The sequence below is a fragment of the Erpetoichthys calabaricus genome, chromosome 10 (genome assembly GCF_900747795.2).
Source record: "Erpetoichthys calabaricus chromosome 10, fErpCal1.3, whole genome shotgun sequence".
Classification (NCBI taxonomy): domain Eukaryota; kingdom Metazoa; phylum Chordata; class Cladistia; order Polypteriformes; family Polypteridae; genus Erpetoichthys; species Erpetoichthys calabaricus.
This window is the reverse complement of record NC_041403.2, coordinates 103365139-103383815: the sequence shown is the minus strand read 5'-3', so window position 1 is coordinate 103383815 and position 18677 is coordinate 103365139. Positions and strand designations below refer to the sequence as shown.

Below are 18677 nucleotides of genomic sequence, written 5' to 3'. Positions count from 1 at the left end.
CTTAGGAGAAAACATGCCATCTGCTGGAACTTTTGACCTGTGGCTCTCCAAAATGCTTCAGCCTCCGGACTTGTTGCACACTGCGAAAACACATGGAGACGATTTGAGGCAAAGCACTGAGAGCACCTCGGCTAATAAAGGGAGGTTAAAGACAGGATAAGTGTGTGTCTTAAATGGGGGATTTCCTGGGAAAGCCTGAAGTGGATTGTATGCTCAATGATTTTCAATACAAACTAAATATATAACTTTTCGTGTGTTTGTTTTTTTGGTAGTGTTATTTTATCATCATCATGGATTTTATAAGCGGCACTATGGCTACACGTCACACTTCCTAAACTTGGTTGGCACAGTAAAGCCAAGTGCCTATATAATATTAACCAAGCCGCAGTTTTTGTATTTTCTGAGATTGTACCTGTTATTTTATTTAATAATTATATTATATTATATATTTATTTAATAATTATATATTATACAGCAGATTGAATATTTTGGCAATGAACTTCTAGAATTGTAAGTTCTGACTTTCCTCATACTGGGAAATTATTTATCATCTCCTCAAGCCTACTGTAGTCAAATGAATGTACAAGTAGATGAAATGAAGCCCCCCTGAACAAGTCATTCTGATCTTGATCCTGACAAAAGTTCTCTGTCTGCTAGTATAAATTCTAAAATCTTTAGCTATTAATATCTAATGCCAGCTTTTATCTTGACTCTTTACTCAGTGTGTTGATGTCTTCCTGTTGTCATTATAGTTTGTCATTTATGTTGTATAAAAGCAAAACATAGAATAAACAGCTTCCATTTTTGTATACTGCATCATTACACAGGGAGACAGTGTGCCATGGTGACTTTGGACTTCATATCCTGATGTTGTCAGCTCTAATCCCACTGCTGACACTATGTGACCTTGCGCAAGTCATTTCATCAGCCTATAGTCCAACTGGAAAAATAAGAGAAATGTAACTAATTGTATCTCAAATGTTGTAAGCCACCTTGGATAAAAGCATCAGCCGAATAGTAAGTAATAATAATTGCTCATTGATGCAATTTCATTGATGTGCGGTGAATCTCCCAGGCTGATAGCAAGGTCTACAGCAGCAGGGTAGATAGCCATCCCATCAGACAAAGGGTCACAAGGCTGAAAAGCCTCAGTGATTATTCCTAGAAAAAATGGCCTGGAATCAAGAAGTGCAGACACTTTTTAAAGAACCCTTGTGCATGCACGGAGTAAGCAAACTGGCTGCCACAAGGTATTTATGGTCCTGTTCCACTATTCCTTAAAGCTGAGCCTGCATTAACGGCCGACACTTGGTTTTAAGTCTTCACACTGCAGCTTAACTGGTGGAGAAAATTAAGACATTGTTTTTTGGGCCAAAGACAGCAAAGTCCACATCAATAGTTGCGTAAGATCATCATTAGGTCTATTTCTTCAAAGTTTTATTTTTTTTTAGATATCCGCATGTTTATTTCTTTTGAAAAGTTTCCAGATCATGATTTTCATAGCTTGATCTCAAACACCTGTATTATTCTGGCAGTGCTTTCCTGTTTCAAACCCGTTAGCAATGTGTATTGTTGGAAGCAAATAATTGTCCTACTATTGACAGCAGTGAGCGCTTCAGGAAACTCACAGTTAAATACATATGACTTTGGAGGTGCACAGAGAATACAAATGATGTTGCTCGCAGCTTGAAATGAATTCCGACTGAGAATGAAATGTTTCTTCCTGTAGTATTGTAAGCCATTATCCAGGAGACCCAGCGGTGTGAGCAATTCCTCAGATGTGCAGCCACCATAATCCTATTAGGACAGCAGTAGCTGATCTGATTGAGCGCAGCAGCTCCTCTATGCTGGGTGGCTCAATGTAACTACAGCCATCCTTAGCACACAAAGCGTTATAGAGTGCTTAATAGCACAACAGGAGAAGTACTGATCAATGAAATAATTTACTCTGAACTGCACAGTAAGCTATACTGTAGACTAAAAGTTTCACCTCTGAGGTAGAACACAAGCTTCAAATGTTGGGCTGCTTGAGGCAACTGATTGATATGGCACAGACAATGAGACTATATCATTGATATTCTATTCTGATGCAAATCTTGTCTTTTGTTTACAGTTATTATAAAGGTTAGGTGACATTTTCAACAGAATGTACGTTGAACATCAGCATGCCACTTTAACTTACCAATTTAATGATTCTCATACCATATTGAAAGATGCAGAGCAGAGGTTTTATCATACATTTACCAGAGGCACTCATCCATCCATTCAGTTTTTAACCTGTTTAATATAATTGTATGTATAATTGTACAGCCAGAGCAGTATTGGATGCCCGCCTGGACAGGGACAGAGCACTAGTCCATCAAAGGGCATGATCAGTTTAGAGTCTCCAGTTAACTTAACCTGCACATCTTTGAGATGTGGTAAAATGTCTGCAGTACCCAAAGAAAAAAGCATGCAGACAAGAGAGATACCACACTCAACACAGGCAGTGACCAGGCCAACTCTTGAAGCTGTGAGGCACAGCAGCACCCTGGAGAAGCTGTAAGGCATACAATACAATAAGTCCAGGAGCCAGACGCTAATGCTGGTCAGATATAATCAAATGAATAGTGGGGCGTATAAGTTAATACGTAACAGAAACCAGATGAAGGACTGGACACTGACTTCAAAGAGAAACAACTGTTAGTCACAGCATGTACATTAATTAAATTTAAGTTTATTTTTTATTTAACTTTTTTGTTCTTTTAAAAGGGTTTTACATACAAGCTATACACATTTAAAAATACGATAGTATGGTTAAATTCATTTGAATTTATACAAGTAAATGAAATAACAAAAAGCTTGCTACGAAAAACCAGCACCAAAAGCTGACACTAAAAAAGAAAACCTCTCTACTCATCCACCTCTCCACTGTCTGAACTCACTCAGTCCAGTTAGAGGATCACGGCACTGGCTCCACTCAATCATTTAGTGTCAATTTAACATCACCAATTAACCTTATAAACCAAAAATAATTAGAATACAGAGCAGAAAGTCAAGTAAGCAAGAACAAATGAGATACTGATTTGAGATAAAGGCTTTTGTGTCTGTTTTCTATACACATAGCTAACTGGTGGTTTTATTATAAGGGTATGACAAACACCATAAATTTTATAAACCTTCAGCAATTATCATAAACATAACGTACAGTACTGGATGTCTTCAATAAATGAGAAAGAGGAAAGCATATAAAACACTGTACTTAGATTTTGAATTAATGGAAACACATTTTAAATATTCTTACCACAACATCACCACTGCCATCAGGGAAAACACCAGGCAAACCCTAGAAAACATGAAAATGATTAACTGAGAAAGAAGAAAAACACTTATAACTGCAGACAGTAGGATCTACTAATGTTATTGTTTGAAATGAGAGCAAGTCTTATTTAGGTTTTCTTCATTTTACACACCACTACTAGCGGAAAACTCTTAATCTGGAGAATGGCTGAATGATCAAATGACCTCCTCTGGTCTGTATTTATTTAATGCCTACAGTATGTCTGCCTGGTCCCATAATTATCTATAATACTGTAACCTCTAACAAATCAAAAGGAATACAATGCAATCATCCATTTCTGTCTATAAATCAGTATGCATATCATTGCAAATTCGCACTCATCTTTACCAGTTCTGGGTTGAGAGATTCTGAATTCCTATCTTGGAAACATTGAGTGCAATGCAGGAACAGTCTCAGGTCAGGGTGTGCAGGCCGTCACAGAGCTCACCACCAGCACTGGACCACTTTGGAATCACCCATTAACCTAACTCAGACATCTCTGGGGATTTGGGAGGGAAACCAGGGTCCCGAAGAAAGAACTGTGCAGACATGCGGAGAACATGCAAAAACTCCACACTGCCAAAGACTAGGTGATGAACTTGAACACAGGACACTGGGCCCATAAGGCAGTAGCTCTTACCACTGCATCTCCCTCTTTAAAAACAACTCAGAGAGAATAAGATGGCCTTAAAATAGAGATTGTAAAAGCTGGGCAGTTGGAAACACAAAAATTGTTAGTTTTGGAAGTTATATTGTTTAATATTTGACATGACCTGAAGACCACTGCAGTGATGTCACAATGGCACACAAACAAAAAACAGGAAATTGCCAGAAACAAAAATGTAAGTAATAAAAGAAAATTAAATGAATAAGTGGCTAGCACATTAGGCCAAGAGTGAAACCTTGCTGCTGGGGTTGTATGTATGATCAGCAGACTAAACAAAGCTAAGATTTAAAGAAACTAATCAAAAATGGGAACAAATTACTCTTCTGGAGGAGCTGGAAATGTAATACAGTCAGAGCAGTCAACAAGCCTGCTGCAAGGAGTAAAAGCAGATCGTGTTCTTTAAGCGACATTCTCATCAACAACAGCTCCATAGTGATCTGAATGTATTTTTGTTAAGGTTTTTAAAAGGAACGAGCGATAAGAACTGTGTGAGTTGGGGTGTTGGGGAGAGCTAGATAAAGCCTGATTTGAAATAAGGAAAAATTAGATGAAATGTTTAAATATGTAATAGATTGCATCCAAATTTCATACAGCCTGAAGCAAAGAGAAAGTATGAATTAGCATAAGCTGCCCTAATTTAAGAAAGTATACCATTGACCCTGACATTCTTGCCCCTTTCTCAGCTCACCTTTCTGTCCAGGTCCTTATAATAGTACTATGTATCACAAAATGTATGATCTGTTTATTGTCAGTTAACCCTTTCTATTTTATTCCCGCTTTCTTTTTTTAATCCAGAATTTTGTATTTCATGTACTTCTATTTGATTTGGTGTTTAATATTTTGTTACAGGTTTCACTCGAGTGGTATTTACTGAGCATTTCTGTGCTTCTGTTCCTGTTGTGATGTTCTGAATATGTATGAAGCACTCTGAGCATTTGAAATGTGCTATATAAATAACATCATTTTATTATATGTAATTGATTTATAGAACTATATAACGTACACAGTATCTACAGAACTACACAATTTCTCAGATTTCCTCTGTTCCTCTTTGCTTTAATTCTAGGGTACCAAATCCACGTTCATGAAATATTTGCACATCCGCTTTATTAATACTGGTCTACTATTCCAATGTTGGAAAGAATGTAGATGACAGAACTGGTTTCCAGTGGATTTAACTGTTCATCAGTTTACATTTAAAAGAAATTAGTACTGCATAAGGCTTAGTTCATAACGATCAGCCTTGTTAGAGTGCAGGCACTGTGCCAATGTATGTGGTCTTCTCAGTTCATGTACTAACCCTCTGAAGGACAAATAATCCTTTAGTTTAGATAATGACTACCATATGCATATGCAAGGTCTTCCCAGTTCAGACTCTTTTTCTAACCTCCTACATTCATTCAGTCCTTTGTTTTTAGAATATATACTACAAATGTGCAGAAATAACCTTGTCAATTAACTATGTATAATGTATATATAGTTGAACGATTAGACACTAACTTGGAAATGTGTTAGTAAAATTAGACCGAAAGAGATAAATCAGAACACCTTTAGCATGACATCAGTAAAGAACATACAAATAGAAGAAAATGACATAGCTTGCTCATAACCACTCAACATATCCAGTCCATGGCTACAGGGAGCCGAGTCCATCCCAGCAGGCTGTGAGGCAGAAATCAATGCTGGATGGATCACATGTCCATTGCCAGACATACTCAAACACTTACACTGGGCCATTTTAGAATCACAAATTAACCTAATCTATACATGTTTAGCACTAACACTGGAGATAAATCCATTCAGATATAAAAGAAATGTGCCAATTCCACATAGATAATTACTGGGTACAGAATTCAGACCCAGAATGCTGAAAGAAAATGAGAAGCTTAAAATATCTAAAAACTGATCAATATGGTATCAACACTTTGTGTGGTTCAGGACAACTATGAAAAGAGAAGAGATTGGCGTGTTAATACACACCATAGGCAATGAAACAGAAAGCGTATTTAAGTCTTTTGCCTTTTACAGAGAAGTACCTGAAGAGAGTTATGCCATTGTGTTTCTCAAAAGAAAATCTTCATTCATTCACAAAAGAGATAAATAATTTCATGAAATCAAAGAAAAGAAAGATGTACCTAGCCTTTGAAACAATATACTATGAATACTTTTTTCAAGTATGGTGATGCACATTATCAGCGCTGTATTGCAATACTTACTGGTGGTCCAGGAGGGCCAGGTGGGCCGGAAGGTCCTGGTAGTCCTTCAGGACCCTGAAAAAATAAAAAAGAATGAAACTCACATATATAATTTCAACTACAGAGCAAATACAAGTGTCTGCTGACTGCTACTTGACCCTCAGATTACCAAGATGTGTCACAGTGTACAACACCTCTAACAAAACAATTTAAAAATAGGAATGGCAAACTCACTGTGGGTCCCTGTGGACCTTGTCCTCCTGGCAATCCACTTGCCCCTGATGGACCCTAAACAAGAAATAAACAAAAACCGGTACAGTACATCAGCCTGAGTCTACTATGTCACTGAATGGCTGAGAGAGACACAATTTCTAAAAAGCCTGGAGTGTGACAGCATAACACAGTCCTGAAGCTGTCTAAAGCCAGTGTCACATTACGTGACTTCTAATTTTGCAGTACGACAGATTTGCCAATCTTGCCATTGGAGCATATCAATTTAAACGACTTAAAAATCGCTGGCTTTCTCCCACTTAAGCCAGTGTCACATTATGCGTCTTCTAGCTTTGGGGAATGTCTTATTTGCTGACTGCAGTCTCTGATCTCATTGTTGGAAAATCATTGGCTATGTCACACTTAGTGATTACATGCCAGCCATTCAGCACAGTTGTATTTATTTCTTTTTCTGACAGCCAATAGCATTCTGACTAACAGCGCCAGGGCTGTACTGGTGCTTTACAAAGAGTTAACAGCTGCTGTGAGTTCAGTGGATAAATAAGATTAGTAGAAGATAAATAAAAACAACATATAAGAGTGAAGAAAATATAGCATACAGCACAATTCCACATAAACCAGCAGGTGGGTACAGTACACAGTGGATCAGGATCAGGTTACTCAGAGTTCAATGATCTTATGGCGCTGGGGAAGAAGCTGTTCCTGAAGCAGGTGGAGTGAGTGATGAGGCTCTGGTAGTGCTTTGTACTAAGCCTACATATTCTTCACCATGTCTATAGGATTTGTTTTTCTTAGAGTACTTAGATTTCCTTCCTCATAACCTATGCAGGGAAGATTTATTGTTGACTCCAAAATGGCAAGACGTGAGTTTATATGTGTGTTCTGTGATAGACGGGTGCAATAAACCAGGCTTGTTGCCTGCTTTTGTGCCTGATCTATATTGGATAAGCCGAGCAGCAACCCTGTAATCAGAATATAAGTTTAATATGTCACTGTGCTCTGTGCAAATATTTAAAATCTACTCACATGTACAGCTGAGCCAGATTTAGTACAGGGGCCCAGCATTTAGAACTGCTAGGCAAGCATTTTAAGGCAAGACAAGTCAAGAACAACTGTGAAATGGGCAACGTGTACTATTTCTGTGTGTCAAATTCAGCATGAAATTGTATCCTCTCTTTGCCTTGTTTGGAATTTTATTATTCACCTAAGTGGGGGCCTGCACATGGAGAAAGAGTATAAAGCCTTGGAACATTGCCTGGCACACCTTTGAAGCCGACGGACAGATGGGATAACGTCATCCTATCCGGAAAATCCTTCCAATGCAGTGTCGAAAATGGGAGACTCTATACATTGGGCTCCCACTCTCGAACTGGGTTTCTGTCATGGCTTCCTTGTCTGTTATGCAGCGTAAACCGTCATTAGAGAAGGCTAAGTTATTTCTCCTATGTGACTTCTTACTGTCGTTTCACTAAGGGAGGAATATCGCCTTTCTATATTATATCTATATAGTTTTAGGTTATGTAACATGCCGCAATTACAAAAGAACTTATTCCAACAAGGGAGCTTGCACCCAATGCTAGATACAAACCCTACACAAGGATTAAATGGGTTCTGAGAAGGGAGGAGAGGTAAAATAAATAGCAGAAGTTTTACTGACCATAAACGACTAGAGACAATGAAAGACATATTTTTCAGGACCTGTTTAAAAATTCAGGCTTACCAACAGCTCTTAGGTTAGGTTAGGTTAGGTTTAGGTTTAGGTTTATTTGTCATATATAGGTTAACACAGGGTCAACATACAATGAAATGCGTATGACGAGAAAAACAAATCACTCAGCCTAGATCCAATAAAGCTAAAAAAATAATTAAAAAAAAAAAAATTTACAAGTTAAAAATAGATAAGCCATATAAAATAAAATGTGTACGTATAAAAGAAGTTATAGAGCAATATGAGTTGGATGAGCAGCAAGTACAAATGACAGTTATTGCACAGATAATGTTTTATAAGTACAGATGCATATTCCATAAAGTGCAGATGCATGTTCCAGTCAGTATTCAGAGTGTGTACATAACATTTTGTATGATGCTTGATTACAAATATTCAAAAACAGATGCATGTTCTCTCTGTGTTTTTTTGATTACTTCTGGTTTCCCACCCACATTCCAAAGACATGAATGTCCATTATTTGGCCAAGTGTGAATATTTATGCTTGTGCCCTAGAGTGGAGTGGCACCCTAAAAAATGGTTCCTTTCTTTTCTACACCTGATGCAGGTTCAAAACAGCATGGACAGTAGGCCTCCCAGCACAATTATGAGTAAAGTGTAGGTAATGGCACTTAAATATAAAGGTGAACCAAAATATCACCCCCCTGTCTTTTCATATGTTAAATTGCTCTGAACTAAGCACACACACAAAAAAACAAATATAAAAATAGTAATACATGAAGTGTGCCCCTAGTTTGATATCTTACTGTTACAAAATATTTCAAACAATTCTGTAACCTAATCATGTCATTTTTTAATCTGCTTATCTGCTTAAAGCTTATCCCAGCTAGCATAGGGCATAAAACAGGAACAAACTTTGGCCATGGTGCCAGTCAATTGCAGGCCGAACACACACACACATACAACCAGGGCTAATTCACCTACACTGCATGTCTTTGGAGAGTGGGAGGAAACTGGAACACATGGAGGAAAGCCACACAGACACGGGGAACACATGTAAACTCCCCACAGGCAGTACCAGGACGCAAACCCTGGTCTCCTTACTGTGAGGCAGCAGCACTACCATTGCACCACCAAATCCTACAACATACATATTTTATACTAAATAAGTATTATAATTACATTTCTATTATATTTTTATTAATTTCATGTATTAAGAACAAAGTGCTCATTTTCATTTTTAGCGCATCTCAAATTGATTTCCTACACTTCTAACACATGTAATATATTTGTATCCAAAGCAAGTGAAAAATACATCATCCTACACTTACTAAAGTAACATATTTTGCATTTCAAACTTTACAACTGAAACGCAATAAATAAAATTTGCAAAGAAGATGTATATAAGAGTTAGATTTCATTTATGTTTAGCTTTTGTTAAGCTGACCCAAGCGGCATTACAGGGAGAAGAATAAGAATGAAAATTTGTATATTATGGTTTTTTTCCGCTAATGAATCTAAAATGCCACTGAGACAGATGTGCACCTCTGCTCTTTGCAATAAACATGCGTCATCATCACCTGAATGCCATTTAAAGACTACATTTGTGTGTCATCCTTCTCAGGAGAGTATTCATGGCCAAATTCTAACCAACAAGATGGCAGATATGGAATCTAGCAAAGAACAGCCTGTTGAAAATTAATAATAATAAAGACTGTGGCAGAAACTGAAAGACTTTCATGTGGTATGTTTTATTCTTCTTTGTTGTGAAATTTATACTGTCTTACCAGGAATTTTAATTTACTGAATTCAGCTGATTGTATTAACCACTGAAAGCACAACAGTATTAATTATAATCAGAAATAACAATGGGTTGCAACATGGGCACTGTCTTTCTCTAAGGTGCATGTAACAATTCAGATAAATCACTCAATCGTAATTTGAATCTGAAAAGAAAAATATTTATTTAACATTAGATGTATTACTACTACAATTATTAACTTAGTTTAATTGAACCTTTTTACGTTTTTTTTTTAAATTGTAAAGGATTATCAGACACAGTTATGCAGGAAATTATGTTATACATCATTTGTCCTAACTTTTTATGTACAAGTCGTCTGGAAAAGTTATAAAATTTGTACATAAATGGCAAAGTAAAATAATAAATGCTCTTAAATACAATGAGACCTATTAGCAATATGCCATGCTCTCCACTAATATTGGCACCCCTGGTAAACCAAAGCAAAATAGGCTGTGAAAAGATATCTTTATTGTTTATCTACTATTTCAAAATATTATTAAAAATGTAGCCTTTAATTACATAAAATATAAGAAATTCTCATTAAACACAATTTCTTTTCAATGAGAAAGAGCTGAGAACTGTCAAAAGTTTGCTGAGTTGCACAAGTCAGGAAATGGCTATAAGAAAATTTCTAAATGGCTGAAAATGCCAGTTTTCACTATCAGGGCAATAATTAAGAAGATGTTAGGAATCGGCTTGAAAGAGGACATGTGCCTGATTTGACCTCATGCACAGTGACAAGGATGGTTCGAGTGGCCAAATTATCTCCAAGGATCACAGGTGGAGAACTGCAGATGTTACTTGGGTCTAGGGTCAGAAAGTCTCCAAAACTACAACAGGGCACAATCTATATAACCACCAGCTGTTTGGGAGAGACACCAGAAAAAAAGGCTCTGCTGTCATCAAATAACAAACTCAAGTTCCTATAGTTTGACAAATGATAATGGAATTTGGGATCAAGTTCTATAGTCTGCGGTGTTTTCTGGAAAACCTGCCACACAACTTGTGGTTATGTAAGTGATGTCTGATTGCTGGGTACAGTGAGTAGATGGTAGCAAAATCAGCTTAAACAGTAGAAGCCAAGGGTTATGGTACATGGAACTTTTTTAGATATAATGATCTTAAAGTTCTCCCTCAGGGATCAGTGCTATGTCTGATGCTCATTTTAATACAGTATATATCAACGATCTGGCTAAGAATAAAATTAACAAGCTGGCTACTAAACTACGAGAAATGGTAGATAACATTAGAATGGAACCTGGACAGAATACTGGGCAAATTTGTGGCAGATACAGTATGATATAAATAAATCCAAATGTTATGTAAACATGAAAGTGTTATTGCCTGTGCAGGGATAAGCAAGAAATGATTGCGTGACTAAAATATGAAATGTTATCAACAGCCAAGCCTAGATTCTTTAACCCAAAGTCCATCGTGTCCTTCAACAAAATCTAGTGTCAATAAAAATCAAAGTCAGAGAACAAAGCGAGTTTCTAAATCAAACTAAAGTGTACACTATCAAGGAAAAGTGTGTTATCCAATCTTGGATACTAGGAAGTGTATGGAACTGACCTTTTTACCCTTGACCTCCAATAACATGTGCAGAATGACCCCAGACATCACTGATTTACAGTGACATAACAATCAGATTCTTTCACCTTAAGGGTGAATTTCATACTCAAAGACACCAGTGGAAATGAAGGGACTAAAGCCAGGAAGCACTTCTTTAGGCAGAGTTGTTTTGAGTCTGGAACACTTGCCATGTAGAGTGACAACCTTTCAGAAGTATCTGGATGAGAGGTTTCCTCACATTTGTCAAATTTACTATGGTCTTATCCACTAAAGTAAAACCACATAAAATGACGGCATCCATGAGAAAACAAAATATAGTCACAGGAAGACACATAGTATTTTTAAGACCGTTAATACAACTGAATCTCAAAAAAATGAATCGCAAAAATGAAGTCAGTGGACACCAAAACATTAAACAGAAAAAGGAACAATCAAAAAGAAGTGAAAAAAAGCCAGAAAAAATAATTACACAATCAGATCATGACAGAAAGTACACCTTACGAGAAGTGCCTAGGAGTTGTAATGGACTCTTCACTTTCTACATCTGGAATAGTTTAGAAAAGAAATTAAGAAGGCACACAGGATGTTAAGTTATGTATCATGATGTGTAGAGTAGAAATCAAAGGAGGTTATAGCTAAGTTATATAATGAACTAGTGAGTCCTGTGTACGATTTTGGTCTCCAGGCTACAAAAAAGTTATGGCAGTGCTAGAAAAAGTCCAGAGAAGAGCGACTATAGGCTGATTCCAGGATTGTGAGTTATGAGGAGAGATGGAAGGAGTTGAACCTTTTTAGATTAAATAAAAAAAGTCTAAGAAGTGACATGACTGAAATGTTCAAAATAATGAAGGAAATTAGTATAATGGATTTCACTTGTTACTTTAGATAGATAGATAGATAGATAGATAGATAGATAGATAGATAGATAGATAGATAGATAGATAGATAGATAGATAGATAGATAGATAGATAGATAGATAGATAGATAGATAGATACTTTATTACAATAAATTCTTCAACAGGAGGACTGTGTTACACTTTTTTACATTTTGCATAAATGTGAGAAAGTTTTCCCTCACACAGAGATGCGCAGACATATGAAAAATGTTACCAAGTAGTGTGGTACACAGTAGTACTTTGAGGATCTTCAAAATTCAATTTGATGTTAATTTAGAGGAAATTAGTGAATAGAAATGGTGAGCATTTTGGGCTGAATGGCATGTTCTCTTTAAGATTGTTCTAATGTGTGTAATGTCAAAAGCCCATTTTCCAACAGATCACATCTGAGTTTCAGGTTGAACGACTAACTTTATCTATAAGTCTTTGCTCAAAAAATCACTGCCAAGACTGAACTTTATACGATCCTTCTGACATGTCTATTGAATGTCATCTATTTTAATCAGAAAATAAAACATTTTATGTTTTCTTTTAGGGCCATTAGTGTAGGGTTGTGTAGTTATTTCACAGTGTTTTTTGCATTGTTTTTTATCATTTATTTTCTTTTTGTTTTATGTGCTGAGAATCTCCACTGCATCCTGGGATTGATGATGGCTGGTGCATCATGATGGTAGCATGGTCACAAGTTTTGATGAACTTGGCCATGTGGTGGACATATGAAAGTACATTACCTGTCCACACAATTTTGGGAATACTCCTCTCCAGATACACAACCTCTGACCTTTTCTGGAAATGCCCACATGATTTCAGGTTAGAATTTCTGGTTTGAGACAACAGAACAGTAAAGATGGTGTCAGTTTGGGGGGCACAATTTCATGTATTTATTAGGAGTGGATGGACGCATGATGCCAAATCCATTTTGGCCAAGAAACTGGGAGGATGACTTATACAAATGACTGCAAGTGATACTGTATATGGGTATATTATAATAAATTTATTTGCAGTCCTTGATGTGGATGGAACAAAAATAGAAACTAGAAGAGCACTGATACATATCAATACCTCCACAGCAGAAAAGATTATTTATCCTCCATCTCCAAGTAAATGGAATGGATTTTGTGTGTGAGAAGCAACAGGTACAGCCCAGTGAGACAAACAAAAGTGAGCACCGCGTGACTACTCTTCCATTTTGAGGATGCGATGGAAATAGGACAATACTTCTACACTGTTGGCCAGTGAAAATCGTGCAGCCATGCTGCTGTGATTTTGTGGCAAGTAAAGGTATTAAAAGTAATTTTGATTTTCAAAACACTTAATGTGTGAGTGAACATTGATAGTCAGTAGTTAGATCATTTTAAAGTATTGTGGTTGAAGCACTCCTAACACAAGATTGGATATTTTCCTCCAGTTGCTAAGGCAAATTCTAACAGAGGGCATTAGTTTTTGTAACTCCTTATTCACTTGAATGGACTAGCTTTGACAAGAAAAAACATCTCAAAGACAGCATTTTGAAAAAGGAGCTTTCCTTTATTCTGCCAGAAATAACATATCATATATACTCATGTATAAGTCGGGTCTTAAAAATCAATCATAAAATCAGACCCCGACTTATATGCCCGTTCAGAAATGTAACACTTATTTTTTTCTTTCTTTTACATCTTCTTGCCTCCTCCAATCTCGCATCAGTTTCTCGGACGCATCGAATTTTGTTGCAGCAGTGAAGTTACCAATTTCTTTCGCTACTTCAATGACGTTTAATTTAAAACCAGCTTCATATTTTCTTCTGATCGAACGCTCCATCGTAGATAAGAGATGCTCTTACAGTAAAGGTGTATGAGGGTGTGAGATACAAAAACACAAATCAGTGCAAACGTTGCTTCAGAATAGTTCGGGTGTTACCGCGTGGTCACGTAGGCACAAGAGAGAGAGAGAGGTTAGGAGTACACGCTGATACCTGCTGAGCGTATTGCCACATCCACAAAAAAAAAAAAAGGCAGTGTGCTCCGTGGTTACTCTCTCAGGTGGGCATTAGCATATCATAATCTCTTGGACCAATAGCGTGAGTTTTCCGCATTTGACTTATATGACCAGCATTATAAAATACCAGAAATTATACAATAAAATCAAGTCCTGACTTATCTGCAAGTATATACGATAGATAAAAGCTGACCTGGCAGCATCAGCTCTTCTGATTCATTTAGAGTGGCCTGACTCCATCATCTTCTTACAAACAAGTTTTGACACTTTTTACATTTATCCCTGTGCTTCTGCATATTTTATTTGATAAAAAAGCTTGTTGTTCGGTGCTCATAATTCCTTTGTTTTTTTTTTTATCCTATTAACTTTTCAGTGTTTGTGGAGAAGTTTTTTTTTTCTTTAGGAGCTAGTTAATAATGCTGGCTTACATGCTGACTGCACTAGAGTTGAAGTAAGCATTTGCAAGATCAGTGTGGTACTGCCATGTGCTTTTTATTTTACAGGTGAGCAATAGTGCCTGTCTTTAGGACCGTAATCCCAAAATCATCATAATTGACGAAACAGGTATCGCACTACCAGAACAACCACACACAAGTTTCATGGCTCAACTACATGTGACACTGAAATGACTTTAGCAATTTTTCTTTCACTTGAGAACTTTATTGATAATGACATGTAGGTGCACTTTTGCATTTCTGCACTCCTCCAGAGTGGGACTAAACACCAATTTTCATGTGTCAAAGGCAGAAATTTAGCTGGTCTCAAAACACCACTTGTTTTGTAAATTATTTCCGAAGCAAATTGACTGCGATATTACTTTCACACAAATAATTTTGCTCATCACTTGCTTTCACAAAGTAAATTTCCATTGAGTGAACTGTATTTGCCAAGTGTGTCATATTAAAAATACTCGTTGGCTTGTGTGGTGCCTGTATCAGTGTTACAGAAGCATGTTATTCATGACACACCCAATAATGTACAACACTGTGATGTACAGCTTGCCAAGTGCATGGAGATTAAGTAACTCTGTTGGAGCTGAGTGACAGCATTGGGCCTAGAGCTGTAAGCTACAGTGGGTGCTATAAGACAGAGGAAGGGCCCTATATGACCACAACTATCTCATTGTGGTGGCCACAAAAATGGACATATTGCAGAAGAAAACAAACAGAGAGTGTTCTGGGGGTAATAACTCAATTAGCATAAACATACAAACAGGACAATATGGATTTGTAGCTAGTGGTTTAGAAATCCCTCAGGCTGTTAGCTGACAGCAAAGAGGTCTGTGCCATATTCCTGGGCTCTTGCAGTATGTTTAGATAAATAAGTTACATGGGGGTTTTCTGATCATTTAAATGTGATCTAGTGCTTTGAGGCTTTTTTAAAACCTGGAGCCAGCAGATGGAGCCCTAAAAACACAGCACCAGGAGTGTATGTGGGCATTTATGACCCTGGAAGTAATAATAGTGATTGACCTACTGTACAACTGTCCCCAAGATATTAAATAAAACTCCAGAACAATAACTGACCTTGAGGTGCGGGAGTGAGAAGGAGAAGAATGCAACCCGCAGGCAAAAGAGAGGCCAAGGTGTTGAAAAGGGGGGAGTCAGGAGTTGAAAGGTTTTACTGTAGCACTTTGGACAAGGAAAAAGTCTGCATACGAATGTCCAAAGAGACACCACAATTTGTTTATTCTATACTTTGTTATTTTTCTTCTTTTGTCTTTCTACTATACAGTAGTTAATATCCATTCCTAAGTGCTTGTGTAGCTGTTTGCATAGAAAGCCCAGGTGACAACTGTGCAATAATCTGGTGATAAGAGTAGTTACATCACATAATTCTAACAATCTACACTTATAACACTCATTACACTTATAGCGAGGGTAAAACCTTTAGACAAACTGCTCAGTTTGCAAACTGAAGGTTCACACTCCTTTAAAACATACAAGCTGTTATGAAAAATATGGAATGGTCCAAAAATCTGCAACATGTACACCCGCCGCACCAAACCAACTGCCTCAAGTATTCCTGTTTTTTTAAAAACTAAGCTCACTGGAAGATACATGTTCTTTTCAGAAACAAAATAAAAAGATGTATTTTTCTTGATGGTGTGGAAGTAAGTTTCAAAACAAAAGATAAACTTTTTTTCTTGCTCATAGTCAGGACATAATTACAAACGTCATCTACCAAGAAAATCCTATTGAATAAACATTAAGCAAAAATCGAATCAAGACAAAAAAGCAGAAGTCAAAACCCAGAAAACTGAATAATAAACCATCCATGAGCACTAGTTCACTGGTATCTCAGACAAAGCAGCTGACATCACTGCGTCGTAATTCATCAGTTTGTATCAGAAGGGCAGCTCCTGTAACCAGGCCAAGTCCCAATGTAACTCACTGCCTGCTTGCAATGGCTTTCAATGTGACACATTTAGAAACAAAATGAAAGCAAATTATGTGTTTTTTTTAAACAAGGAAATAAAATTCAAGCTAATATATGAACTTAAGAATTTGAAAATTAAAACTCTGAAATATAAAACTGTTGTAAATGAAAACAAAATATTCAGAGCAAAAAAAAAATACATTTTAAACAGATAAGACAGGTTTCCCAATTGTCAATGCTAGCACTCTGAGAGACGTATACTTGGTTGTACTCACCGGTGGACCTGATCTTCCTCTTCCCTATACAAAAAAGAAAAGAAATTTAATCAACTGCAGGAAATGTAACTACACCACAAGCCACACTCTATGGTCAGTCCCTTACTTCAGCCTGTTCGGACCCAGAAGCCTGGTGTTAAGAGTTTAAATGATCGGAACTGTCATACCAAGGTGACTCTGAATACGGACTGCAGTCCAAACCAGCTAAGACATTATAGAAGCTGAGATTTGAAAGCACCATTATGAGGGTCAGGGTTCAATCCCACAGTATGTTCTGAAGCGTTTTTTCACAACCTTTTTGTCTTTGTGACCCACTAGGGGAAGCTGTCCCCACATTGTGTAATCATGCACAATCTTCAGAGTGTCCCCCTTTGTGAACTGAGCATGATTGTCAGAGGGTGGGTCACACAGGTGAATCAAGCATGGTCATCAGAGTGGGGCGGGGTCCCCATTGGTGAATCGAGTGCAATCGTTTGAGTGGAAAAGGGATCAAGCACAATTTTTGGAGTGGCATCCAGCCTCAACCAACTTTGCAACCCACCATGACCCACTACTAAAAAAGACACAGTACCAACTTGCGACCCACCCAATGCTTGAAAAACACTGTTCTAAGGATAAAACTGATCTTAGTTAAAAAGGTGTCAGAAACTTAGATCTCCATCAACAAACAAATAATCAAAAGGCAACAGGGTTCAGAAACAACACTCACCAGAAAACGTCAAACAAATTAGCAGCCTAGACTAAGTGGCATGGCTGGGTATGGACTGATCCTGGCTGCATCCTTTTCTTTCTGAAGGGCTAATTATTGTGAGGTAATTTTTAATCACAAGAAAAGTGCAAGTAATCAAAACACCATGACAGTGGACACACACACAAAGGCAATTTCATGTCCCTGTTTTCACAGGAAGTTTCTGCAAAAGAGAAATGGATTCACTGAAGGAAGCCCACACATTTATAAGGAAGAACATAGACTCATCACACTGAGGCTATGATCATCATACTACATTAGTGGATTTTCATTCAAAATAGTAGTTTTAAAACAAAAATGACATCCATCCACAATAGCTTTGTCACATCGTTTACAAAAGTATCTTGATCTCCATCTACAAAAAAATGACCAAAAACTCATATGAAGAAGCCATTTATCTACACTGGGCAAGCGCACAATGGCAGAAATATCCCTGAAGGGATGGTAAAGCTGCCAGCCACAGGATATTTCACCAAACTGTAGTGGCTGATAATTTTTTTTGCCTTTTGCCCATGTATGCAACATATAAACTGTACAGAATTCAGTTTAGATTCATACAGGTAAGCAACACACCAAAGAGCCATGGAAAATACAGTAACTCTTCTAAGTAAGCCATGTTGGAATATGGTTTTCGACCAGACAGGGAATGAGAAATTGTAATGAGCAGGAGCTGGTATTTTCAGATGTATATGGCTCTGGAAGGTTAACAATACTGACACAGTGTGGACAAAAAGTGAAAACAGAGACTAAAGTCTGCATTTTTACATGAAAACCTAGTAGTGTGGACTTAACCTGAGTCCTCCCAAGCCACTGGATCTCAAGTTGAGATGCAGGAAATGTGTGGTGGGTAGGCTGCCTTCAAACTGTTTCATTATGTGTAAAACAAGAAAGATTAACAAAGGAATGGACTCTAGTGACTGATATATAGATATTTCTTTAAACCTCCCTTA

At 37.3% G+C, this 18677-nt stretch overlaps 1 protein-coding gene across 1 annotated transcript in view; it reads right to left on the bottom strand.

The window, feature by feature from the left end:
• The window catches only part of LOC114659279 (collagen, type IX, alpha 3), an 80883-nt gene extending 63663 nt beyond the window's left edge, over positions 1-17220 (bottom strand). Inside the window, exons 1-7 of the mRNA XM_051932452.1 lie at positions 17147-17220; positions 16980-17003; positions 13080-13168; positions 7181-7374; positions 6416-6469; positions 6203-6256; positions 3284-3325 (exon numbers count right to left, since the gene is read on the bottom strand). Coding sequence (XP_051788412.1) covers positions 3284-3325; positions 6203-6256; positions 6416-6469; positions 7181-7374; positions 13080-13168; positions 16980-17003; positions 17147-17220 — 531 coding nt within the window. The remainder of the gene's footprint in view (positions 1-3283; positions 3326-6202; positions 6257-6415; positions 6470-7180; positions 7375-13079; positions 13169-16979; positions 17004-17146) is intronic.
• Positions 17221-18677: the final 1457 nt, after the last annotated feature.